Below are 26,093 nucleotides of genomic sequence, written 5' to 3'. Positions count from 1 at the left end.
CCTTCTAGCTGGTGTCACGCCCTGGCCTTAGTTATCTTTGTTTTCTTTATTATTTTGGTTAGGTCAGGGTGTGACATGGGGGATTTATGTGTTCTGTTTGTCTAGGGTTTTTTGTAGATTTATGGGGTTGTGTTCATTCTCGGTGTTTACGTAAGTCTATGGTTGCCTGGATTGGTTCTCAATCAGAGGCAGGTGTTTATCGTTGTCTCTGATTGGGAATCATATTTAGGCAGCCATGTTCTTTGGGTATTTGGTGGGTGATTGTTTCCTGTGTCAGTGTTTGTGCCACACAGGACTGTTTTGTTGCCAGTTCACTTTATTATTTTGTATATGTGTTCATGTTCAGTTTTTTCCCATTAAAAACCATGGACACCTACCACGCTGCGTATTGGTCCGATCCTTGTTTCCCCTCTTCAGAGGACGAGGAGGACATCTCCCGTGACAGCTGGATATCAGTGGAGGCTCCTCAGAGGAGGAAGGGGAGGACCATCCAGCTCTGTGAATTTCATCAAAATTAAAATGGTGACACATTAAAAAAAGTTATCATTTTTAGATAAAACTATACTAAATATATTCATGTCACCAAATAATTTATTAAAACACACTATTTTGCAATGAAGGTCTACAGTAGCCTCAACGGCACTCTGTGGGGTAGCACCATGAAGGTCTACAGTAGCCTCAACGGCACTCTGTAGGGTAGCACCTTGAAGGTCTACAGTAGCCTCAACGGCACTCTGTAGGGTAGCACAATGAAGGTCTACAGTAGCCTCAACGGCACTCTGTAGGGTAGCACAATGAAGGTCTACAGTAGCCTCAACGGCACTCTGTAGGGTAGCACAATGAAGGTCTACAGTAGCCTCAACGGCACTCTGTAGGGTAGCACCATGAAGGTCTACAGTAGCCTCAACGGCACTCTGTAGGGTAGCACAATGAAGGTCTACAGTAGCCTCAACGGCACTCTGTAGGCTAGCACCATGGTGTAGCCGGAGGACAGCTAGCTTCCGTCCTCCTCTGGTTACATTGACTTCAATACAAAACCTACTTCAATACAAAACCGAGTCTCTTGGTTCTCACCCCCTTCCATAAACTTAAACAGTAATTATGACAACTTCCGGAGGACGTCCTTCAACCAATCAGAGCTCTTGCAGCTTGAAATGACAAGTTCTCCACCCAATCAAAGGTTCAGAGAATGAATTTAGTACTGAAAGCATAAGCTACAGCTAGCTAGCACTGCATTGTATAAAATGTGGTGAGTAGTTGACTCAAAGAGAGAGAAAGACAATAGCATAACAGTTTTGAGCTATATTTCATAGTATTTGTTTTTTCACTTTCACTTACTTAGCTAGCGAATGCAGATAGCACCAGGCTCAAACACAGAGGGATGGTATGTTAGCTATCTGGCTATCCAACAGAGAGGGATGCTATGTTAGCTAGCTGGCTATGGCTATCCAACAGAGAGGGATGCTATGTTAGCTAGCTGGCTATGGCTATTCAACAGAGGGGGATGCTATGTTAGCTAGCTGGCTATGGCTATCCAACAGAGAGGGATGCTATGTTAGCTAGCTGGCTCTGGATATCCAACAGAGAGGGATGCTATGTTAGCTAGCTGGCTATCCAACAGAGAGGGATGCTATGTTAGCTAGCTGGCTATGGCTATCAAACAGAGAGGGATGCTACGTTAGCTAGCTGGCTATGGCTATCCAACAGAGAGGGATGCTATGTTAGCTAGCTGGCTATGGCTATCCAACAGAAAGGGATGCTATGTTAGCTAGCTGGCTATGGCTATCCAACAGAAAGGGATGCTATGTTAGCTAGCTGGCTATCCAACACTGGAACTCTTCCAAGTCAAAGTATTGCTTTAGGTTTTATTAATTTATTGTCACCAGGGCCCAGCGGTGTAACATCTAAACTGCTTGCTGGCTGTACACTGTACTACATGATTGTAGTGGGTTTACTAACGCGTTAGTTCTAGTAGCTATGTTGACTTGACGTTAGCTAATATGGTGACAATAATGTAGGCTGTGTGTTGCAGTTAGCAGTTATAATATGAACGTTTGGCTTGGAAAGGATTTTTGGGGTCTTTTCAAAGACTGCAGATGTGTTGTTGTGCATTGAAATGGGAAAATGTGAGAAGAGGAGAGTGTAGATGGGAGACAAATTATACAACAATCAAAGGAATCATGCTGTTTGTATGTGGCTGCTATGAAAGTGAACTGTGTTTGTATGTGGCTGCTATGAAAGTGAACTGTGTTTGTATGTGGCTGGTATGAAAGGGAACTGTGTTTGTATGTGGCTGGCATGAAAGGGAACTGTGTTTGTATGTGGCTGGTATGAAAGGGAACTGTGTTTGTATGTGGCTGCTATGAAAGTGAACTGTGTTTGTATGTGGCTACTATGAAAGGGAACTGAGTTTGTATGTGGCTGCTATGAAAGTGAACTGTGTTTGTATGTGGCTGCTATGAAAGGGAACTGTGTTTGTATGTGGCTGGTATGAAAGGGAACTGTGTTTGTATGTGGCTGCTATGAAAGGGAACTGTGTTTGTATGTGGCTGGTATGAAAGGGAACTGAGTTTGTATGTGACTGCTATGAAAGGGAACTGTGTTTGCGTGTGATCAGGGGTGTATTCATTCTGCAGATGTTGAAAAACGTTTCTTAAATGGAAGGAAACGGAACAAAACAGGGATACACATACCAGAATTTGTCAAATTATTGCTGATATATACTGTACCCAGATCTGTTATCACCTTAAAACTGATATATACTGAACCCAGATCTGTTATCTCCTTATAGTTGATATATCCTGTACCCAGATCTATTATCACCTTATAGCTGATATAAACCCAGATCTGTTATCTCCTTATAGCTGATATATACTGTACTCAGATCTGTTATCTCCTTATAGTTGATATATACTGTACCCAGATCTATTATCACCTTATAGCTGATATAAACCCATATCTGTTATCTCCTTATAGCCGATATATACTGTACCCAGATCTGTTATCTCCTTATAGCTGATATATACTGAACCCAGATCTGTTATCACCTTATAGCTGATATATACTGTACCCAGATCTATTATCACCTTATAGCTGATATAAACCCAGATCTGTTATCTCCTTATAGCTGATATATACTGTACCCAGATCTGTTATCACCTTATAGCTGATATAAACCCAGATCTGTTATCTCCTTATTGCTGATATATACTGTACCCAGATCTGTTATCACCTTATAGCTGATATAAACCCAGATCTGTTATCACCTATAGCTGATATATACTGTACCCAGATCTGTTATCACCTTATAGCTGATATAAACCCAGATCTATTATCACCTTATAGCTGATATATACTGAACCCAGATCTATTATCACCTTATAACTGATATATACTGAACCCAGATCTGTTATCACCTTATAGCTGATATAAACCCAGATCTGTTATCACCTATAGCTGATATATACTGTACCCAGATCTGTTATCACCTTATAGCTGATATATACTGTACACAGATCTGTTATCACCTTATGGTTGATATATACTGTACCCAGATCTATTATCACCTTATAGCTGATATAAACCCAGATCTGTTATCTCCTTATAGCTGATATATACTGTACCCAGATCTGTTATCACCTTATAGCTGATATAAACCCAGATCTGTTATCACCTATAGCTGATATATACTGTACCCAGATCTGTTATCACCTTATAGCTGATATAAACCCAGATCTATTATCACCTTATAGCTGATATATACTGAACCCAGATCTATTATCACCTTATAGCTGATATATACTGAACCCAGATCTGTTATCACCTTACAGCTGATATATACTGAACTGTATAGTAGCTTTTGTGAGACAGTACTATACTGTAGCTAGACAGTAACATTGAGAGGCAGTACTATACTGTAGCTAGACAGTAACATTGAGAGGCAGTACTATACTGTAGCTAGACGGTAACATTGTGAGACAGTACTATACTGTAGCTAGACAGTAACATTGAGAGACAGTACTGTAGCTAGACAGTAACACTGAGAGAAAGTACTATACTGTAGCTAGACAGTAACATTGTGAGACAGTACTGTACTGTAGCTAGACAGTAACATTGAGAGACAGTATTGTAGCTAGACAGTAACATTGAGAGAAAGTACTGTAGCTAGACAGTAACACTGAGAGAAAGTACTATACTGTAGCTAGACAGTAACATTGAGAGACAGTAACATTGAGAGACAGTACTGTACTGTAGCTAGACAGTAACATTGAGAGAAAGTACTGTAGCTAGACAGTAACATTGAGAGACAGTACTATACTGTATCTAGACAGTAACATTGAGAGACAGTACTGTACTGTAGCTAGACAGTAACATTGTGAGACAGTACTGTACTGTAGCTAGACAGTAACATTGAGAGACAGTACTATACTGTATCTAGACAGTAACATTGAGAGACAGTACTGTACTGTAGCTAGACAGTAACATTGTGAGACAGTACTGTACTGTAGCTAGACAGTCATCTCTGAGAGACAGTAACACTGAGAGACAGTACTATACTGTAGCTAGACAGTAACACTGAGAGACAGTAACACTGAGAGACAGTACAGTACAGTAGCTAGACAGTAACACTGAGAGACAGTACTGTACTGTAGCTAGACAGTCATCTCTGAGAGACAGTAACACTGAGAGACAGTACTATACTGTAGCTAGACAGTAACACTGAGAGACAGTACTGTACTGTAGCTAGACAGTCATCTCTGAGAGACAGTAACACTGAGAGACAGTAACACTGAGAGACAGTACAGTACAGTAGCTAGACAGTAACACTGAGAGACAGTACTGTACTGTAGCTAGACAGTCATCTCTGAGAGACAGTAACACTGAGAGACAGTACTATACTGTAGCTAGACAGTAACATTGAGAGACAGTACTGTACTGTAGCTAGACAGTAACATTGAGAGACAGTACTGTAGCTAGACAGTAACATTGAGAGAAAGTACTGTAGCTAGACAGTAACACTGAGAGAAAGTACTATACTGTAGCTAGACAGTAACATTGAGAGACAGTAACATTGAGAGACAGTACTATACTGTAGCTAGACAGTAACATTGAGAGAAAGTACTGTAGCTAGACAGTAACACTGAGAGAAAGTACTATACTGTAGCTAGACAGTAACATTGTGAGACAGTACTATACTGTAGCTAGACAGTAACATTGAGAGAAAGTACTGTACTGTAGCTAGACAGTAACATTGAGAGAAAGTACTGTAGCTAGACAGTAACATTGAGAGACAGTACTATACTGTATCTAGACAGTAACATTGAGAGACAGTACTGTACTGTAGCTAGACAGTAACATTGTGAGACAGTACTATACTGTATCTAGACAGTAACATTGAGAGACAGTACTGTACTGTAGCTAGACAGTAACATTGTGAGACAGTACTGTACTGTAGCTAGACAGTCATCTCTGAGAGACAGTAACACTGAGAGACAGTACAGTACAGTAGCTAGACAGTAACACTGAGAGACAGTACTGTACTGTAGCTAGACAGTCATCTCTGAGAGACAGTAACACTGAGAGACAGTACAGTACAGTAGCTAGACAGTAACACTGAGAGACAGTACTGTACTGTAGCTAGACAGTCATCTCTGAGAGACAGTAACACTGAGAGACAGTACAGTACAGTAGCTAGACAGTAACACTGAGAGACAGTACAGTACAGTAGCTAGACAGTAACACTGAGAGACAGTAACACTGAGAGACAGTACTGTAGCTAGACAGTAACACTGAGAGACAGTAACACTGAGAGACAGTACTATACTGTAGCTAGACAGTAATACTGAGAGACAGTACTGTACTGTAGCTAGACAGTAACACTGAGAGACAGTACTGTACTGGAGCTAGACAGTAACACTGAGAGACAGTACTGTACTGGAGCTAGACAGTAATACTGAGAGACAGTACTGTACTGTAGCTAGACAGTCATCTCTGAGAGACAGTAACACTGAGAGACAGTACTATACTGTAGCTAGACAGTAATACTGAGAGACAGTACTGTACTGTAGCTAGACAGTAACATTGAGAGACAGTACTGTAGCTAGACAGTAACACTGAGAGACAGTAACACTGAGAGACAGTACTGTAGCTAGACAGTAACACTGAGAGACAGTACTGTACTGTAGCTAGACAGTCATCTCTGAGAGACAGTAACACTGAGAGACAGTAACATTGAGAGACAGTACTATACTGTAGCTAGACAGTAACATTGAGAGAAAGTACTGTAGCTCGACAGTAACACTGAGAGAAAGTACTATACTGTAGCTAGACAGTAACATTGTGAGACAGTACTATACTGTAGCTAGACAGTAACATTGAGAGAAAGTACTGTACTGTAGCTAGACAGTAACATTGAGAGAAAGTACTGTAGCTAGACAGTAACATTGAGAGACAGTACTATACTGTATCTAGACAGTAACATTGAGAGACAGTACTGTACTGTAGCTAGACAGTAACATTGTGAGACAGTACTATACTGTATCTAGACAGTAACATTGAGAGACAGTACTGTACTGTAGCTAGACAGTAACATTGTGAGACAGTACTGTACTGTAGCTAGACAGTCATCTCTGAGAGACAGTAACACTGAGAGACAGTACAGTACAGTAGCTAGACAGTAACACTGAGAGACAGTACTGTACTGTAGCTAGACAGTCATCTCTGAGAGACAGTAACACTGAGAGACAGTACAGTACAGTAGCTAGACAGTAACACTGAGAGACAGTACTGTACTGTAGCTAGACAGTCATCTCTGAGAGACAGTAACACTGAGAGACAGTACAGTACAGTAGCTAGACAGTAACACTGAGAGACAGTACAGTACAGTAGCTAGACAGTAACACTGAGAGACAGTAACACTGAGAGACAGTACTGTAGCTAGACAGTAACACTGAGAGACAGTAACACTGAGAGACAGTACTGTACTGGAGCTAGACAGTAACACTGAGAGACAGTACTGTACTGGAGCTAGACAGTAATACTGAGAGACAGTACTGTACTGTAGCTAGACAGTCATCTCTGAGAGACAGTAACACTGAGAGACAGTACTATACTGTAGCTAGACAGTAATACTGAGAGACAGTACTGTACTGTAGCTAGACAGTAACATTGAGAGACAGTACTGTAGCTAGACAGTAACACTGAGAGACAGTAACACTGAGAGACAGTACTGTAGCTAGACAGTAACACTGAGAGACAGTACTGTAGCTAGACAGTAACACTGAGAGACAGTAACACTGAGAGACAGTACAGTAGCTAGACAGTAACACTGAGAGACAGTAACACTGAGAGACAGTACTATACTGTAGCTAGACAGTAACACTGAGAGACAGTAACACTGAGAGACAGTACTATACTGTAGCTAGACAGTAACACTGAGAGACAGTAACACTGAGAGACAGTAACACTGAGAGACAGTACTATACTGTAGCTAGACAGTAACACTGAGAGACAGTACTGTAGCTAGACAGTAACACTGAGAGACAGTAACACTGAGAGACAGTACTATACTGTAGCTAGACAGTAACACTGAGAGACAGTAACACTGAGAGACAGTAACACTGAGAGACAGTACTATACTGTAGCTAGACAGTAACACTGAGAGACAGTACTGTAGCTAGACAGTAACACTGAGAGACAGTAACACTGAGAGACAGTACTGTAGCTAGACAGTAATACTGAGAGACAGTAACACTGAGAGACAGTAATACTGAGAGACAGTACTGTAGCTAGACAGTAATACTGAGAGACGGTACTGTAGCTAGACAGTAACACTGAGAGACAGTAACACTGAGAGACAGTACTGTAGCTAGACAGTAACACTGAGAGACAGTAACACTGAGAGACAGTACTGTAGCTAGACAGTAACACTGAGAGACAGTACTGTAGCTAGACAGTAATACTGAGAGACAGTACTGTAGCTAGACAGTAATACTGAGAGACAGTACTATACTGAGAGACAGTAATACTGAGAGACAGTACTATACTGTAGCTAGACAGTAACACTGAGAGACAGTACTGTAGCTAGACAGTAACACTGAGAGACAGTAACACTGAGAGACAGTACTATACTGTAGCTAGACAGTAACACTGAGAGACAGTAACACTGAGAGACAGTAACACTGAGAGACAGTACTATACTGTAGCTAGACAGTAACACTGAGAGACAGTACTGTAGCTAGACAGTAACACTGAGAGACAGTAACACTGAGAGACAGTACTGTAGCTAGACAGTAATACTGAGAGACAGTAACACTGAGAGACAGTAATACTGAGAGACAGTACTGTAGCTAGACAGTAATACTGAGAGACAGTACTGTAGCTAGACAGTAACACTGAGAGACAGTAACACTGAGAGACAGTACTGTAGCTAGACAGTAACACTGAGAGACAGTAACACTGAGAGACAGTACTGTAGCTAGACAGTAACACTGAGAGACAGTACTGTAGCTAGACAGTAATACTGAGAGACAGTACTGTAGCTAGACAGTAATACTGAGAGACAGTACTATACTGAGAGACAGTAACACTGAGAGACAGTACTGTACTGTAGCTAGACAGTAACACTGAGAGACAGTACTGTAGCTAGACAGTAACACTGAGAGACAGTACTGTAGCTAGACAGTAACACTGAGAGACAGTAACACTGAGAGACATTAACACTGAGAGACAGTACTGTAGCTAGACAGTAACACTGAGAGACAGTACTGTAGCTAGACAGTAACACTGAGAGACAGTAACACTGAGAGACATTAACACTGAGAGACAGTACTGTAGCTAGACAGTAACACTGAGAGACAGTAACACTGAGAGACATTAACACTGAGAGACAGTACTGTAGCTAGACAGTAACACTGAGAGACAGTACTGTAGCTAGACAGTAACACTGAGAGACAGTAACACTGAGAGACAGTACTGTAGCTAGACAGTAACACTGAGAGACATTAACACTGAGAGACAGTACTGTAGCTAGACAGTAACACTGAGAGACAGTACTGTAGCTAGACAGTAACACTGAGAGACAGTAACACTGAGAGACAGTACTGTAGCTAGACAGTAACACTGAGAGACAGTAACACTGAGAGACAGTACTGTAGCTAGACAGTAACACTGAGAGACAGTACTGTAGCTAGACAGTAATACTGAGAGACAGTACTGTAGCTAGACAGTAATACTGAGAGACAGTACTATACTGAGAGACAGTAACACTGAGAGACAGTACTGTACTGTAGCTAGACAGTAACACTGAGAGACAGTACTGTAGCTAGACAGTAACACTGAGAGACAGTACTGTAGCTAGACAGTAACACTGAGAGACAGTAACACTGAGAGACATTAACACTGAGAGACAGTACTGTAGCTAGACAGTAACACTGAGAGACAGTACTGTAGCTAGACAGTAACACTGAGAGACAGTAACACTGAGAGACATTAACACTGAGAGACAGTACTCTAGCTAGACAGTAACACTGAGAGACAGTAACACTGAGAGACATTAACACTGAGAGACAGTACTGTAGCTAGACAGTAACACTGAGAGACAGTACTGTAGCTAGACAGTAACACTGAGAGACAGTAACACTGAGAGACAGTACTGTAGCTAGACAGTAACACTGAGAGACATTAACACTGAGAGACAGTACTGTAGCTAGACAGTAACACTGAGAGACAGTACTGTAGCTAGACAGTAACACTGAGAGACAGTAACACTGAGAGACAGTACTGTACTGGAGCCAGACATTTTTCTTCTCCTATGCTCTCCTCAGCTCCTCTGTGTTATAGGTGTAATAATTAGCAGGCTACCGCTCCCTGAGTGTTAACGTGGTTCATTTGGTCCAGACAGGACGTGTTTGTGCTGTGGGAGACGGCCTGCGTTTCTCAGTAGTAGTTGAGGGAACCGAGGCAGCGGTTTGTTATTCCCACTCCACTCTGCATGTCATTACCATACTGTACTAGAGAGCACTGTCTGTGACTTCAACACGTCTACATGATGCCAAAAGACTGGAGGGAAGAGCGTTCCGCACTCATTTACAGACTGGAAGCTGCACCCTGTTATTCTGACTACTCTTTAACCCTTGTGTGTTTAATTGTGTGAAACCGGTTAGTTTATGAGCTGCCTGGCCGTGTTCCCAGGCCAACGACCAGCTACAAGACAGCTCTGTATGACCTAGAGGAGAACCTATTCTAGAGGAGAGGGGAAACTGCTCCCCAAAGACACCATGGGCATTCCAGGTACTGGCTCAGACTGTGTCAGGACTGTATTGTCATTCATAGTGAAGAAATACAGTCCTTTATCACACCGACCTCACATTGCAGAGGGTCTAGAGGCCTGCTAACCTCTCTGTAGCCGAGCCCAATCCCTGCTGCCACCTCTCTGTACACCGAGCAGTGTTAGGGGCTCACTGGAAACCCCTGCAGCCCGTGTGTGTGTGTGTGTGTGTGTGTGTGTGTGTGTGTGTGTGTGTGTGTGTGTGTGTGTGTGTGTGTGTGTGTGTGTGTGTGTGTGTGTGTGTGTGTGTGTGTGTGTGTGTGTGTGTGTGTGTGTGTGTGTGTGTGTGTGTGTGTGTGTGTGTGTGTGTGAGTGACCTCCAGGCTGACAGTATTCTCCTCCTGCACCTGGTGATAACTCCTGGGCCTTGGTCCCAGATGGACAACCCCCAGAACAGAGCAGCACAGTGGCTGCATTAACCAAGCAACCCCTCCTCCTCACCCCTTCTCCCTCCTCTCCTCCTCACCCCTTCTCCCTGCCCTCCTCCCCTCCACCTCATCCCTTCTCCCTGCCCTCCTACCCATCCTCCCCATCTCCCCTCCATGCTCCCCTCCCTCCTCCCCTTCTCCTCACCCCTTCTCCCCTCCCTCCTCCCCTCCTCCTCACCCCTTCTCCCCTCCCTCCTCCCCTCCTCCTCACCCCTTCTCCCCTCTCTCCTCCCTACCTCCTCACCCCTTCTCCCCGCCCTTCTCCCCTCCATGCTCCCCTCCCTCCTCCCCTTCTCCTCACCCCTTCTCCCCTCCCTGCTCCCCTCCCTCTTCCCCTTCTCCCTCCCCTCACCCCTTCCCCTCCTCCTCACCCCTTCTCCCCACCCTGCTCCCCTCCCTCCACCCCTTCTCCCCTCCCCATCACCCCTTCCCCTCCTCCTGTCCTCCTCACCCCTCCCCTTCTCCTTCCCTCCTCCTCCCCCTGAGCCCTTCACCTGTCAAAACTCAGCTGAGGGTCAAGACAACAGCGTTCAGGGGGATAATAGAGAGTAGTTGAAACAGGGAAGTCTTGCCACATTTAAAGAGGAATAGAAAACACCCAGCTAGGGCCTTCAGCTGCTGGCAGCTCTTCACGTCAGACGACTGTCTCCGTCTTCACATAGAGAACCGTGACATACTAACATAGCTGAATAAATTCATACACTCAACTCAGAAATGTACAGCTTTGGAATTAAAGTTTGGAATTAAAGTTCGGTCTTGAAAGTCGGTCTTGAAAGTCGATTTCTATCAAATATGATATTATTAATCGCATTGGAAACTGAATGATATGAACACATCGTGTTGAACAATGTAACCCTTTGCCGAGCAGGCATGTAAAACACTCCTCAGTGCTGCTACGAGACGGATTAACCAGAGCTACATGCATTGAGTCAACAATTAAACCACAACACAGAACATTCACCATGGTGACAAGTGTTAGCAGGAAAAGCAGGTGAATGTGAGCGCTGGAGGCGGAGAGCCATTATGGTGGTGAACTCAGAGGAGGGATGCAGGTTGACTTGTCTGCCGTGGTGTGATGGCTTCAGACTCCATCCTTTACCTTTACACCCCTGGTCCGTCAGCTAAACGGCTGCTGCATATTCACAACACACAGCCCAGCCAGGAGAGGAGGACGAGGGGAGGAGGCCGGGAGACGCTGGGAGTTCTGATTTATGTCCCAGGCCCATCACCTGTGACTTAGAGCCTGGGAAATTAGTCACAAATAGCATATTAGAACAGCTAATCAGGCACGCTCCAGCACCTGCGTTTCTTTATGACCCCATAAAGGGCAGACTGTATGGCCGTCCTCAGGCCTTGGTGTGAATAATCACCCTGACCTCCAGTGAACCGACCAGCCCACGCACAGCGGAATGGAACGACCAGCTGGGTGGAGGAGAAGCTACTGTGGAATGGCTGTTAGTTAGGGTCTATAGCTACTACTGGAATGGATGTTAGTTAGGGCCTATAGCTACTACTGGAATGGATGTTAGTTAGGGCCTATAGCTACTACTGGAATGGATGTTAGTTAGGGCCTATAGCTACTACTAGAATGGATGTTAGTTAGGGTCTATAGCTACTACTGGAATGGATGTTAGTTAGGGTCTATAGCTACTACTGGAATGGATGTTAGTTAGGGCCTATAGCTACTACTGGAATGGATGTTAGTTAGGGTCTATAGCTACTACTGGAATGGATGTTAGTTAGGGTCTATAGAAGGCTACTACAGGAATGGATGTTAGTTAGGGTCTATAGCAGGCTACTACTAGAATGGATGTTAGTTAGGGCCTAAATCAGGCCACTACTGGAATGGATGTTAGTTAGGGCCTATAGCAGGCTACTACTGGAATGGATGTTAGTTAGGGCCTATAGCAGGCTACTACTGGAATGGATGTTAGTTAGGGCCTAAATCAGGCTACTACTGGAATGGATGTTAGTTAAGGCCTAAATCAGGCTACTACTAGAATGGATGTTAGTTAGGGCCTAAATCAGGCTACTACTAGAATGGATGTTAGTTAGGGTCTATTGCAGGCTACTGGAATGGATATTAGTTAGGGTCTATAGCTACTACTGGAATGGATGTTAGTTAGGGTCTATAGCTACTACTGGAATGGATGTTAGTTAGGGCCTATAGCTACTACTGGAATGGATGTTAGTTAGGGTCTATAGCAGGCTACTACTGGAATGGATGTTAGTTAGCGTCTATAGCAGGCCACAATAAGTATTCAACCCCTTTGTTATGTCCAGTCTCAATAAGTATTCAACCCCTTTGTTATGTCTCAATAAGTATTCAACCCCTTTGTTATGTCTCAATAAGTATTCAACCCCTTTGTTATGCCTCAATACGTATTCAACTCCTTTGTTATGTCCAGTCTAAATAGGTATTCAACCCCTTTGTTATGTCCAGTCTCAATAAGTATTCAACCCCTTTGGTATGTCCAGTCTAAATAGGTATTCAACCCCTTTGTTATGTCTCAATAAGTATTCAACCCCTTTGTTATGTCCAGTCTAAATAAGTATTAAACCCCTTTGGTATGTCCAGTCTCAATAAGTATTCAACCCCTTTTTGGTATGTCCAGTCTAAATAGGTATTCAACCCCTTTGTTATGTCTCAATAAGTATTCAACCCCTTTGTTATGTCCAGTCTAAATAAGTATTCAAATCAAATCAAATCAAATTTTATTTGTCACATACACATGGTTAGCAGATGTTAAATTAATGCGAGTGTAGCGAAATGCTTGTGCTTCCAGTTCCGACAATGCAGTAATAACCAACAAGTAATCTAACTAACAATTCCAAAACTAATATCTAATATACAGTGTAAGGGGATAAAGAATATGTACATAAAGATATATGAATGAGTGATGGTACAGAGCAGCATAGGCAAGATACAGTAGATGGCATCGAGTACAGTGTATACATATGAGATGAGTATGTAAACAAAGTGGCATAGTTAAAGTGGCTAGTGATACATGTATTACATAAGGATGCAGTAGATGATAGAGTACAGTATATACGTATACATATGAGATGAATAATGTAGGGTATGTAAACATTATATTAGGTAGCATTGTTTAAAGTGGTTTAAAGTAGTGATATATTTTACATCCTTTCCTATCAATTCCCATTATTGAAGTGGCTGGAGTTGAGTCAGTGTGTTGGCAGCAGCCACTCAATGTTAGTGGTGGCTGTTTAACAGTCTGATGGCCTTGAGATAGAAGCTGTTTTTCAGTCTCTTGGTCCCAGCTTTGATGCACCTGTACTGACCTCGCCTATGGATGATAGCGGGGTGAACAGGCAGTGGCTCGGGTGGGTGTTGTCCTTAATGATCTTTATGGCCTTCCTGTAACATCGGGTGGTGTAGGTGTCCTGGAGGGCAGGTAGTTTGCCCCCGGTGATACGTTGTGCAGACCTCACTACCCTCTGGAGAGCCTTACGGTTGTGGGCGGAGCAGTTGCCGTACCAGGCGGTGATACAGCCCCTTTGTTATTCAACCTCTTTGTTATGTCCAGTCTAAATAAGTATTCAACCCCTTTGTTATGTCTCAATAAGTATTCAACCCCTTTGTTATGTCCAGTCTAAATAAGTATTCAACACCTTTGGTATGTCTAAATAAGAATTCAACCCCTTTGTTATGTCTAAATAAGTATTCAACCCCTTTGTTATGTCTAAATAAGTATTCAACCCCTTTGTTATGTCCAGTCTAAATAAGTATTCAACCCCTTTGTTATGTCCAGTCTAAATAAGTATTCAACCTCTTTGTTATGTCCATTCTAAGTAAGTATTCAACCTCTTTGTTATGTCCAGTCTAAATAAGTTCAGGGGTAGAAATGTCCTAACAAGCCACATCAGTTGCATGGACTCACTCTGTGTGTAATAACAGTATTTAACATGAAACATTTTTTAATGACTACCTCATCTCTGTACCCCCCACATACAATTATCTTTAAGGTCCCTCAGTCGAGCAGTGAATTCCAAACACAGATTCAAGCACAAAGACCAGTGAGGTTTTTCAAAGCCTCGTAAAGAAGGATACCTATTGGCAGATGGCTAAAAATATAAACAAATGTGACATTGAATAACTCTTTGAGCATGTTGAAGTTATTAATTACACTTTGGATGGTGTATCAATACACACAGTCACTACAAAGATACAGGCGTCCTTCCTAACTCAGTTGCCGGAGAAGAAGGAAACTGCTCAGGGATTTCATCATGAGGTCAATGGTGACTTTAAAACAGTTACAGAGTTTAATGGCTGTGATAGGAGAAAACTGAGGATGGATCAACAACATTGTAGTTACTCCACAATACTAAACCAAATGACAGAGTGAAAAGAAGGAAGCCTGTCCAGAATAAAAATATTACAAAACATGGATCCTGTTTGCAACAAGACGCTAAAGTATAACTGCGAAAAAATGTCCCAAAGCAATTACCTTTTTTGTCCTGAATACAAGCTGTTATGTTTGGAGCAAATCCAATATAACACATTACTGAGTACCACTCTCCATATTTTTAAGCATAATGCTGGCTGCATCAGGTTATGGGTATGCTTTTCATCGTTAAGGACTGGGGAGTTTTTCAGGATAAAAAATAAATGGAATGGAGCTAATCTCAGGCAACATCCTGGAGGAAACCCTGCTTCAGTCTGCTTTCCACCAGACACTGGGAGATTAATTAACCTTTCAGCAGGACAATAACCTACAACACAATGCCAAATATACACTGGAGTTGCTTACCAAGAAGACAATGAATGTTCCTGAGTGACCGAGTTACAGTTTTGACTTAAATCTACATGAAAAATATTTGAAAATGGCCGTCTTGCCATGCTCCCCAACATCTTGACAGAGCTTGAATCATTTTGAAAAGAATAATGGGCAAATATTGCACAATTCAGGTGTGCAAAGCTCTGAGACTTACCCATGAAGACTAGCAAAGGTGTCTTTACCATGTATTGACTCAGGGGGGTGAATGCTGATCTAATCAAGGTATATTAGGGTTTTATCTGTCATTAATCTTGAAAAATATCACATGAAAATAAGTATTTTTGTGTAGATCGTTAACAAAAAATGACAATTAAATCCATTGTAATGCCACTTTGTAACACAATAACATTTTCAGATATTTTGTTTGTTGCTTCAAATAGGCTGAATACCTTAGACAGGATTTTGAGCAGGTCGCCTTTGCATTCGGCCTCGTTGAAACTCATTTCAGTAAAGGTTTTCTACAAAGACAATATTTTTTGAATGAATAAAAGCAGGTAGGCCTACAGGTAGTTCAAAAGAGCCAGATTCCTGACCGTATTACCTGCATTTCAAGGTGGGGTGTCCAATTTCATTACCTCATTACCTGCATTTCAAGGTAGGGTGACCAGTTTCATTACCTTATTACCTGCATTTCAAGGTGGGGTGTCCAGTTTCATTACCTTATTACCTGCATTTCAAGGTGGGGTGTCCAGTTTCATGACCGTGTTACCTGCATTTCAAGGTGGGGTGTCCAGTTTCATTACCTTATTACCTGCATTTCAAGGTGGGGTGACCAGTTTCATTACCTTATTACCTGCATTTCAAGGTGGGGTGTCCAGTTTCATTACCTTATTACCTGCATTTCAAGGTGGGGTGTCCAGTTTCATGACCGTGTTACCTGCATTTCAAGGTGGGGTGTCCAGTTTCATTACCTTATTACCTGCATTTCAAGGTGGGGTGACCAGTTTCATTACCTTATTACCTGCATTTCAAGGTAGGGTGTCCAGTTTCATTACCTTATTACCTGCATTTCAAGGTGGGGTGTCCAGTTTCATTACCTTATTACCTGCATTTCAAGGTGGGGTGACCAGTTTCATTACCTTATTACCTGCATTTCAAGGTGGGGTGTCCAGTTTCATTACCTTATTACCTGCATTTCAAGGTGGGGTGTCCAGTTTCATTACCTTATTACCTGCATTTCAAGGTAGGGTGTCCAGTTTCATTACCTTATTACCTGCATTTCAAGGTGGGGTGTCCAGTTTCATTACCTTATTACCTGCATTTCTAGGTGGGGTGTCCAGTTTCATTACCTTATTACCTGCATTTCAAGGTGGGGTGACCAGTTTCATTACCTTATTACCTGCATTTCAAGATGGGGTGTCCAGTTTCATTACCTTATTACCTGCATTTCAAGGTGGGGTGTCCAGTTTCATTACCTTATTACCTGCATTTCAAGGTGGGGTGACCAGTTTCATTACCTTATTACCTGCATTTCAAGGTGGGGTGTCCAGTTTCATGACCGTGTTACCTGCATTTCAAGGTGGGGTGTCCAGTTTCATGACCGTGTTACCTGCATTTCAAGGTGGGGTGTCCAGTTTCATGACCGTGTTACCTGCATTTCAAGGTGGGGTGTCCAGTTTCATTACCTTATTACCTGCATTTAAAGGTGGCGTGTCCAGTTTCATTACCTTATTACCTGCATTTCAAGATGGGGTGTCCAGTTTCATGACCGTGTTACCTGCATTTCAAGGTGGGGTGTCCAGTTTCATTACCTTATTACCTGCATTTCAAGGTAGGGTGACCAGTTTCATTACCTTATTACCTGCATTTCAAGGTGGGGTGACCAGTTTCATTACCTTATTACCTGCATTTCAAGGTGGGGTGTCCAGTTTCATTACCTCATTACCTGCATTTCAAGGTGGGGTGTCCAGTTTCATTACCTTATTACCTGCATTTCAAGGTGGGGTGTCTAGTTTCATTACCGTATTACCTGCATTTCAAGGTGGGGTGACCAGTTTCATTACCTTATTACCTGCATTTCAAGGTGGGGTGTCCAGTTTCATTACCTCATTACCTGCATTTCAAGGTGGGGTGTCCAGTTTCATTACCTTATTACCTGCATTTCAAGGTGGGGTGTCTAGTTTCATTACCTTATTACCTGCATTTCAAGGTGGCGTGTCCAGTTTCATTACCGTGTTACCTGCATTTCAAGGTGGGTTGTCCAGTTTCATTACCTTATTACCTGCATTTCAAGGTGGCGTGTCCAGTTTCAGCATAAACAATCCATGTGCTTTGAATTCATGTTGACTTTGTGGAAGTAAATATGGTAGGCAACAGCAACACACCAGGAGGGCAGGTAGCCTAGTGGTTACAGCGGCATGTAGCGTAGTGGTTAGAGCGTCAGGTAGCCTAGTGGTTAGAGCGTCAGGCAGCCTAGTGGTTAGAGCGGCAGGTAGCGTAGTGGTTAGAGCTTCCAGGTAGCCTAGTGGTTAGAGCGTCAGTCAGCCTAGTGTTTAGAGCGGCAGGTAGCCTAGTGGTTAGAGCGGCAGGTGGCCCAGTGGTTAGAGCGTCAGGTAGCCTAGTGGTTATAGCGGCAGGTAGCCTAGTGGTTGGAGCGTCAGGTAGCCTAGTGGTTAGAGCACCAAGTAGCCTAGTGGTTAGAGCGTCAGGTAGCCTTGTGGTTAGAGCGGCAGGTAGCCTAGTGGTTAGAGCGGCAGGTAGCCTAGTGGTTATAGTCGCAGGTAGCCTAGTGGTTAGAGCGTCAGGTAGCCTAGTGGTTAGAGCGCCAAGTAGCCTAGTGGTTAGAGCGTCAGGTTGCCTAGTGGTTAGAGCGGCAGGTAGCCTAGTGGTTAGACCGCCAGCTAGCCTAGTGGTTAGAGCGTCAGGTAGCCTAGTGGTTAGAGCGGCAGGTAGCCTAGTGGTTAGAGCGCCAGGTAGCCTAGTGGTTAGAGCGGCAGGTAGCCTAGTGGTTAGAGCGGCAGGTAGCCTAGTGGTTAGAGCGTCAGGTAGCCTAGTGGTTAGAGCGTCAGTTAGCGTAGTGGTTAGAGAGGCAGGTAGCCTTTTGGTTAGAGAGCCAGGTAGCCTAGTGGTTAGAGCGGCACGTAGCCTAGTGGTTAGAGCACCAGGTAGCCTAGTGGTTAGAGCGGCAGGTAGCCTATTGGTTAGAGCGGCAGGTAGCCTAGTGGTTAGAGCGCCAGGTAGCCTAGTGGTTAGAGCGGCAGGTAGCCTAGTGGTTAGAGCGGCAGGTAGCCTAGTGGTTAGAGCGCCAGGTAGCCTAGTGGTTAGAGTGGCAGGTAGCCTAGTGGTTAGAGCAGATAGCCTAGTGGTTAGAGCGCCAGGTAGCCTAGTGGTTAGAGCGCCAGGTAGCCTAGTGGTTAGAGCACCAGGCAGCCTCGTGGTTAGAGCGTCAGGTAGCTTAGTGGTTAGAGCGTCAGGTAGCCTAGTGGTTAGAGAGGCAGGTAGCCTAGAGGTTAGAGCGCCAGGTAGCCTAGTGGTTAGAGCGGCAGGTAGCCTAGTGGTTAGAGCACCAGGTAGCCTAGTGGTTAGAGCGGCAGGTAGACTAGTGGTTAGAGCGGCAGGTAGCCTAGTGGTTAGAGCGCCAGGTAGCCTAGTGGTTAGAGGCAGATAACCTAGTGGTTAGAGCGCCAGGTAGCCTAGTGGTTAGAGCTTCAGGTAGCCTAGTGGTTAGAGCGGCAGGTCGCCTAGTGGTTAGAGCGTCAGGTAGCCTAGGGGTTACAGCAGCAGGTATCCTAGTGGTTAGAGCGCCAGGTAGCCAGTAACCGAAACGTTTCAAGGCAGTTAGCCCATTGTTCCCCGTTAGTCCATCATTGTAAATAATAATTTTTCATTGCCTGGTTAAATAAAATAAAAACACCAACTCCCTGAGTGTTGATTGTTTGTCATGCAGAAAGCAGAGCAGAGAAGGCCGTTTGAAGACACATTTAGACAGTAAAAAAAGACATTGCATATCGATTAACAGTTTCATTTCACACCCTGCTGTTCAGATCAATAATGTTTTATAAAATACCAGTTTCTCTCAATGATTTATTCTGGGAAAAGGGTGTGGGTTCTGGCCCAGAGTTATATGATGATCCATGACCTCTAGCCTGACAAGTCTCTGATCTCAGTCCCAGTCTCTTAAACAGCCCATGTAATTACACATGTTGACATGTAACATGTGATACGAGAATACCAGACAGACTAAACTACTTCTCTGCTCGCTTTGAGGCAAATAACACTGAAGCATGCATGAGAGCTCCAGCTGTACCGGAAGACTGTGTGATCACGCTCTCCTCAGCCGGTCTTTAGACAGGTCAACATTCACAAGGCCGCAGGGCCAGACAGAATACCGGGACGTGTACTGCGAGCATGTGCTGACCAACTAGCAAGTGTCTTCACTGATACTTTCAACATCTCCCTGTCCGAGTCTATAATACCAACAGTATATAGCCTCCACATTGACTCTGTACCGTAACACCCTGTATATATCCTCCACATTCACTCTGTACCGTAATACCCTGTATATAGCCTCCACATTGACTCTGTACCATAATACCCTGCATATAGCCTCCACATTGACTCTGTACCGTAATACCCTGTATATAGCCTCCACATTGACTCTGTACCGTAACACCCTGTATATAGCCTCCACATTGACTCTGTACCGTAACACCCTGTATGTAGCCTCCACATTGACTCTGTACCGTAATACCCTGTATATAGCCTTCACTTTGACTCTGTACCATAATACCCTGTATATAGCCTCCACATTGACTCTGTACCGGTACCCCCTGTATATAGCCCCCACATGGACTCTGTACCGTAACACCCTGTATATATCCTCCACATTCACTCTGTACCGTAATACCCTGTATATAGCCTCCACATTGACTCTGTACCATAATACCCTGCATATAGCCTCCACATTGACTCTGTACCGTAACACCCTGTATGTAGCCTCCACATTGACTCTGTACCGTAATACCCTGTATATAGCCTTCACTTTGACTCTGTACCATAATACCCTGTGTATAGCCTCCACATTGACTCTATACCGTAATACCCTGTATATAGCCTCAACATTGCCTCTGTACCACAATACCCTGTATATATCCTCCACATTCACTCTGTAGCGTAATACCCTGTATATAGCCTCCACATTGACTCTGTACCATAATACCCTGCATATAGCCTCCACATTGACTCTGTACCGTAATACCCTGTATATAGCCTCCACATTGACTTTGTACCGTAACACCCTGTATATAGCCTCCACATTGACAATGTCCCAGTACCTCCTGCATATAGCCTCCACATTGACTCTGCACCGTAACACCCTGTATATAGCCTCCACATGACTCTGTACCGTAATACCCTGTATATAGCCTCCACATTGACTCTGTACCATAATACCCTGCATATAGCCTCCACATTGACTCTGTACCGTAATACCCTGTATATAGCCTCCACATTGACTTTGTACCGTAACACCCTGTATATAGCCTCCACATTGACTCTGTACCAGTACCCCCTTTATATAGCCTCCACATTGACTCTGTACCGTAATACCCTGTATATAGCCTCCACATGACTCTGTACCGTAATACCCTGTATATAGCCTCCACATTGACTCTGTACCGTAATACCCTGTATATAGCCTCCACATTGACTTTGTACCGTAATACCCTGTATATAGCCTCCACATTGACTTTGTACCGTAACACCCTGTATATAGCCTCCACATTGACAATGTCCCAGTACCCCCTGTATATAGCCTCCACATTGGCTCTGTACCGTAACACCCTGTATATAGCCTCCACATGACTCTGTACCGTAATACCCTGTATATAGCCTCCACATTGACTCTGTACCAGTACCCCCTTTATATAGCCTCCACATGACTCTGTACTGTAATACCCTGTATATAGCCTCCACATGACTCTGTACCGTAATACCCTGTATATAGCCTCCACATGTCTCTGATCTCAGTCTCTTATACAGCCCATGTAATAGACATGTAACATGTGATCTGACTTGTCTCTGATCTCAGTCTCTTATATAGCCCATGTAATAGACATGTAACATGTGATTTGACTTGTCTCTGATCCCAGTCTCTTATACAGCCCATGTAATAGACATGTAACATGTGATCTGAGTCTCATGATGGTTAGTGATAAAGAGGGATCATCAGTTTAACATTAATAACTGTGGTGCTCTAATTACATGGAGCAGACTCATTAAATATTAAGGATCACTCTTGACCTCTGAGTGGAGTGTGTGGGTTAGGAAGAGGAGTGGGGGAGGGGGAGGGGGAAAGGGGGAGGAGGGGAGGGGGAGGGTTGGAGGAGGAGAAGAGGAGGAGAGGAGGAGAGGAGAGGAGGAGGAGGAGAGGAGGAGGGGGTGGAGGAGGAGAAGAGGAGGAGAGGAGGAGAGGAGAGGAGGAGGAGAGGAGGAGGGGTGGAGGAGGAGAGGATGGGGAGGGGTGGAGGAGGAGAGGAGGAGGGGGATGGGTGGAGGAGGAGAGGAGGAGGGGTGGAGGAGGAGAGGAGGGAGGAAGAGAGGAGGGGGAGGGGTGGAGGAGGAGAGGAGGAGAGGAGGCGGAGGAGGATGAGGACAGGAGGAGGAGAGGAGGGGGAAGAGAGGAAGAGGAGGAGGGGGAGGGTTGGAGGAGGAGAGGAGGAGGGGAGGGGAGGAGGAGAGGACGAGGAGGAGAGGAAGAGGAGGGTGGAGGGAGGAGGAGAGGAGGAGAGGAGTTGGAGAGGACGAGAGGAGGCGGAGGGGTGGAGGAGGAGAGGAGGCGGAGGACGATGAGGACAGGAGGAGGAGAGGAGGAGGAAGAGAGGAAGAGGAGGAGGGGGAGGGTTGGAGGAGGAGAGGAGGAGGGGAGGGGAGGAGGTGAGGATGAGGAGGAGAGGAAGAGGAGGGTGGAGAGAGGAGGAGAGGAGGAGAGGAGTTGGAGAGGACGAGAGGAGGCGGAGGAGGAGGAGGACGAGAGGAGGAAGGGGTAGCCTGCTCTCTCTCTGGCAGTAGTTGTGTCCACCAAGGAATAAGGCATTTTATATCAGAGTGCAGATTATCCAATATAGTTATCCAGCCCTGCTGCTTAACAGGCCTCAACGTTCAGCCTTAATTGACTCTGTGGACCCTCAACATCACAGTTGCTAAGCAGATTCAAAACAGCTCCTCCTTTCATTCCCATCTCCTCTGATTATCATAGAGCCGGTGAATTTAAAATGTCAATCATGGAGCTGTTAAATATTGATGTCTGCTCTGGTCCTTAAGGAAGAGAGTGGAGAGACAGGAGCCTCCCTGTCCTCTCAGCCCAGCCCTCTCTGCTCTGGTCCTAAAGGAAGAGAGTGGAGAGACAGGAGCCTCCCTGTCCTCTCAGCCCAGCCCTCTCTGCTCTGGTCCTAAAGGAAGAGAGTGGAGAGACAGGAGCCTCCCTGTCCTCTCAGCCCAGCCCTCTCTGCTCTGGTCCTAAAGGAAGAGAGTGGAGAGACAGGAGCCTCCCTGTCCTCTCAGCCCAGCCCTCTCTGCTCTGGTCCTAAAGGAAGAGAGTGGAGAGACAGGAGCCTCCCCTGTCCTCTCAGCCCAGCCCTCTCTGCTCTGGTCCTAAAGGAAGAGAGTGGAGAGACAGGAGCCTCCCTGTCCTCTCAGCCCAGCCCTCTCTGCTCTGGTCCTAAAGGAAGAGAGTGGAGAGACAGGAGCCTCCCTGTCCTCTCAGCCCAGCCCTCTCTGCTCTGGTCCTTAAGGAAGAGAGTGGAGAGACAGGAGCCTCCCTGTCCTCTCAGCCCAGCCCTCTCTGCTCTGGTCCTTAAGGAAGAGAGTGGAGAGACAGGAGCCTCCCTGTCCTCTCAGCCCAGCCCTCTCTGCTCTGGTCCTAAAGGAAGAGAGTGGAGAGACAGGAGCCTCCCTGTCCTCTCAGCCCAGCCCTCTCTGCTCTGGTCCTAAAGGAAGAGAGTGGAGAGACAGGAGCCTCCCTGTCCTCTCAGCCCAGCCCTCTCTGCTCTGGTCCTAAAGGAAGAGAGTGGAGAGACAGGAGCCTCCCTGTCCTCTCAGCCCAGCCCTCTCTGCTCTGGTCCTTAAGGAAGAGAGTGGAGAGACAGGAGCCTCCCTGTCCTCTCAGCCCAGCCCTCTCTGCTCTGGTCCTTAAGGAAGAGAGTGGAGAGACAGGAGCCTCCCTGTCCTCTCAGCCCAGCCCTCTCTGCTCTGGTCCTAAAGGAAGAGAGTGGAGAGACAGGAGCCTCCCTGTCCTCTCAGCCCAGCCCTCTCTGCTCTGGTCCTAAAGGAAGAGAGTGGAGAGACAGGAGCCTCCCTGTCCTCTCAGCCCAGCCCTCTCTGCTCTGGTCCTTAAGGAAGAGAGTGGAGAGACAGGAGCCTCCCTGTCCTCTCAGCCCAGCCCTCTCTGCTCTGACATCAGATGGAATACTCCCAGGTCAGAAGGTCTGTTCCAGACCAGACCTCAGTTCAGAGAGCCTTCAGCTATCTGCTAACCCCACACTACATCAGCTCTTCCTAGTTGTATCATATGGTGTCTCAATGCAGAAGACCCACTCCCAGATGATGTAGAACAGGATCTGGTTCCAACTGGCTTTTACAAAGAGATCAACTGTATCTGATTTGGTATGATAATAGAAATGCTCATCTTGGCTCAGTGGAGCCTGTGTGTCAGAATGGCTCAGTGGAGTCTGTGTGTCAGAATGGCTCAGTGGAGTCTGTGTGTCAGAATGGCTCAGTGGAGTCTGTGTGTCAGAATGGCTCAGTGGAGCCTGTGTGTCAGAATGGCTCAGTGGAGCCTGTGTGCCAGAATGGCTCAGTGGAGTCTGTGTGTCAGAATGGCTCAGTGGAGTCTGTGTGTCAGAATGGCTCAGTGGAGTCTGTGTGTCAGAATGGCTCAGTGGAGTCTGTGTGTCAGAATGGCTCAGTGGAGTCTGTGTGTCAGAATGACTCAGTGGAGTCTGTGTGTCAGAATGGCTCAGTGGAGTCTGTGTGTCAGAATGGCTCAGTGGAGTCTGTGTGTCAGAATGGCTCAGTGGAGTCTGTGTGTCAGAATGGCTCAGTGGAGTCTGTGTGTCAGAATGGCTCAGTGGAGTCTGTGTGTCAGAATGGCTCAGTGGAGTCTGTGTGTCAGAATGGCTCAGTGGAGTCTGTGTGTCAGAATGGCTCAGTGGAGTCTGTGTGTCAGAATGGCTCAGTGGAGTCTATGAGTCAGAATGGCTCAGTGGAGCCTGTGTGTCAGAATGGCTCAGTGGAGTCTGTGTGTCAGAATGGCTCAGTGGAGTCTGTGTGTCAGAATGGCTCAGTGGAGTCTGTGTGTCAGAATGGCTCAGTGGAGTCTGTGTGTCAGAATGGCTCAGTGGAGCCTGTGTGTCAGAATGGCTCAGTGGAGTCTGTGTGTCAGAATGGCTCAGTGGAGTCTGTGTGTCAGAATGACTCAGTGGAGTCTGTGTGTCAGAATGGCTCAGTGGAGTCTGTGTGTCAGAATGGCTCAGTGGAGTCTGTGTGTCAGAATGGCTCAGTGGAGTCTGTGTGTCAGAATGGCTCAGTGGAGTCTGTGTGTCAGAATGGCTCAGTGGAGTCTGTGTGTCAGAATGGCTCAGTGGAGTCTGTGTGTCAGAATGGCTCAGTGGAGTCTGTGTGTCAGAATGGCTCAGTGGAGTCTGTGTGTCAGAATGGCTCAGTGGAGTCTGTGTGTCAGAATGGCTCAGTGGAGTCTGTGTGTCAGAATGGCTCAGTGGAGTCTGTGTGTCAGAATGGCTCAGTGGAGTCTGTGTGTCAGAATGGCTCAGTGGAGTCTGTGTGTCAGAATGGCTCAGTGGAGTCTGTGTGTCAGAATGGCTCAGTGGAGTCTGTGTGTCAGAATGGCTCAGTGGAGCCTGTGTGTCAGAATGGCTCAGTGGAGTCTGTGTGTCAGAATGGCTCAGTGGAGCCTGTGTGTCAGAATGGCTAAGTGGAGTCTGTGTGTCAGAATGGCTCAGTGGAGTCTGTGTGTCAGAATGGCTCAGTGGAGTCTGTGTGTCAGAATGGCTCAGTGGAGTCTGTGTGTCAGAATGGCTCAGGATGGTTTCACCCCAGGATGGGTTCACCCCAGGATGGTTCACCCCAGGATGGTTACACCCCAGGATGGTTACACCTCAGGATGGGTTCACCCCAGGATGGTTCACCCCAGGATGGTTACACCTCAGGATGGGTTCACCCCAGGATGGTTCACCCCAGGATGGTTACACCCCAGGATGGTTACACCCCAGGATGGTTTCACCCCAGGATGGTTACACCCCAGGATGGTTACACCCCAGGATGGTTTCACCCCAGGATGGGTTCACCCCAGGATGGTTACACCCCAGGATGGTTACACCCCAGGATGGTTACACCCCAGGATGGTTTCACCCCAGGTTGGGTTCACCCCAGGATGGGTTCACCTCAGGATGGGTTCACCCCAGGATGGTTACACCCCAGGATGGGTTCACCCCAGGATGGTTTCACCCCAGGATGGGTTCACCCCAGGATGGTTACACCCCAGGATGGTTTCACCCCAGGTTGGGTTCACCCCAGGATGGGTTC

General features: G+C 45.6%; 1 protein-coding gene across 1 annotated transcript; it reads left to right on the top strand.

The window, feature by feature from the left end:
* Positions 1-365: 365 nt before the first annotated feature.
* Positions 366-25,482, top strand: LOC135537468 (keratin-associated protein 10-6-like). Its single transcript, XM_064963619.1, has 2 exons — positions 366-498; positions 24,188-25,482. Exons 1-2 carry the CDS (start codon positions 366-368, stop codon positions 25,480-25,482), a joined length of 1,428 nt encoding a protein of 475 aa, XP_064819691.1.
* Positions 25,483-26,093: the final 611 nt, after the last annotated feature.

The sequence above is a fragment of the Oncorhynchus masou genome, unplaced genomic scaffold (genome assembly GCF_036934945.1).
Source record: "Oncorhynchus masou masou isolate Uvic2021 unplaced genomic scaffold, UVic_Omas_1.1 unplaced_scaffold_787, whole genome shotgun sequence".
NCBI lineage: Eukaryota > Metazoa > Chordata > Actinopteri > Salmoniformes > Salmonidae > Oncorhynchus > Oncorhynchus masou.
Note: the sequence above shows the minus strand (reverse complement) of the source record. Positions and strands in the feature narration are given on the sequence as shown.

Coding starts and splice junctions, on each gene's coding strand:
- LOC135537468 (XM_064963619.1), top strand. CDS start 366: ATGGACACCTACCACGCTGCGTATTGGTCCGATCCTTGTTTCCCCTCT. Junction 499..24,187: donor GGGGAGGACCATCCAGCTCT/GTGAATTTCATC, acceptor ATCTTGGCTCAG/TGGAGCCTGTGTGTCAGAAT.